We start from the raw sequence: 1,013 nt of genomic DNA on the forward strand, positions 1-1,013 counted from the left end.
TAGAGATGTAGAGATGGAGAGATGTAGAGATGTAGAGATGTAGAGATGTAGAGATGTAGAGATGTAGAGATGTAGAGATGTAGAGATGTAGAGATGTAGAGATGTAGAGATGTAGAGATGTAGAGATGTAGAGATGTAGAGATGTAGAGATGTAGAGATGTAGAGATGTAGAGATGTAGAGATGTGGAGGCATAAAGATATATAAATATAAAGACAGAGTGCTAGGTAGATAGATACCGATCATCAGCTCTATATGATAACCCCACCCTCCCTCGCCCCTCCCAACCCCACCCTCCCTCGCCCCTCCCAACCCCACCCTCCATAACCGCTCCCCCCAGCGACCCCTGGCAGCGCGCTCATTGACAAACGGCTTTGAGTATCCCAACCCACCCTCCTCGCCCATCCCAGCCCACCCTCCCTCGCCCATCCCAACCCCACACGCCCCCAGCGCACCCTGGCGGCGCACGCTCACCTATGATCGGCTTCGAGCAAGCGTCGCAGCGTTTCGCGACCCCGCCGCTCCCCCCCAGCGCCCCCTGGCGGCGCGCGCTCACCTATGATCGGCTTCGAGCAGGCGTCGCAGCGTTTCGCGACCCCGCCGCTCCCCCCAAGCGCCCCCTGGCGGCGCGCGCTCACCTATGATCGGCTTCGAGCAGGCGTCGCAGCGTTTCGCAAACAGGTCGGTGAAGCAGGTCGCGCAGTACGGCCGGTCGTCGCGAGACGTGAAGCGCTGGCCGGCGAGCAGCGCGTTGCAGTTCGTGCACATGAAGCACTCGCGGTGCCACGGCTCGCTCTTGTACGTCACGCCGCCGCTCGTGATGATCTGCGAACAACGCGTGAATGAACGAACGAACAACGGGCGAACAACGCGCGACGTGAAGCGCTGGCCGGCGAGCAGCGCGTTGCAGTTCGTGCACATGAAGCACTCGCGGTGCCACGGCTCGCTCTTGTACGTCACGCCGCCGCTCGTGATGATCTGCGAACAACGCGTAAACAACGAGTGAACAACGCCC

The 1,013-nt window shown here is 59.7% G+C and overlaps 1 protein-coding gene across 1 annotated transcript in view; it reads right to left on the reverse strand.

The window, feature by feature from the left end:
• The window catches only part of LOC106819534 (four and a half LIM domains protein 2-like), a 5,061-nt gene that overhangs the window by 1,722 nt on the left and 2,326 nt on the right, over positions 1-1,013 (reverse strand). Inside the window, 1 exon segment of the mRNA XM_014824152.1 lies at positions 637-823. Within this exon segment, the coding sequence (XP_014679638.1) occupies positions 637-823 (187 nt within the window).

This window comes from Priapulus caudatus, unplaced genomic scaffold (assembly GCF_000485595.1).
Source record: "Priapulus caudatus unplaced genomic scaffold, Priapulus_caudatus-5.0.1 Scaffold3637, whole genome shotgun sequence".
Lineage (NCBI taxonomy): Eukaryota > Metazoa > Priapulida > Priapulimorpha > Priapulimorphida > Priapulidae > Priapulus > Priapulus caudatus.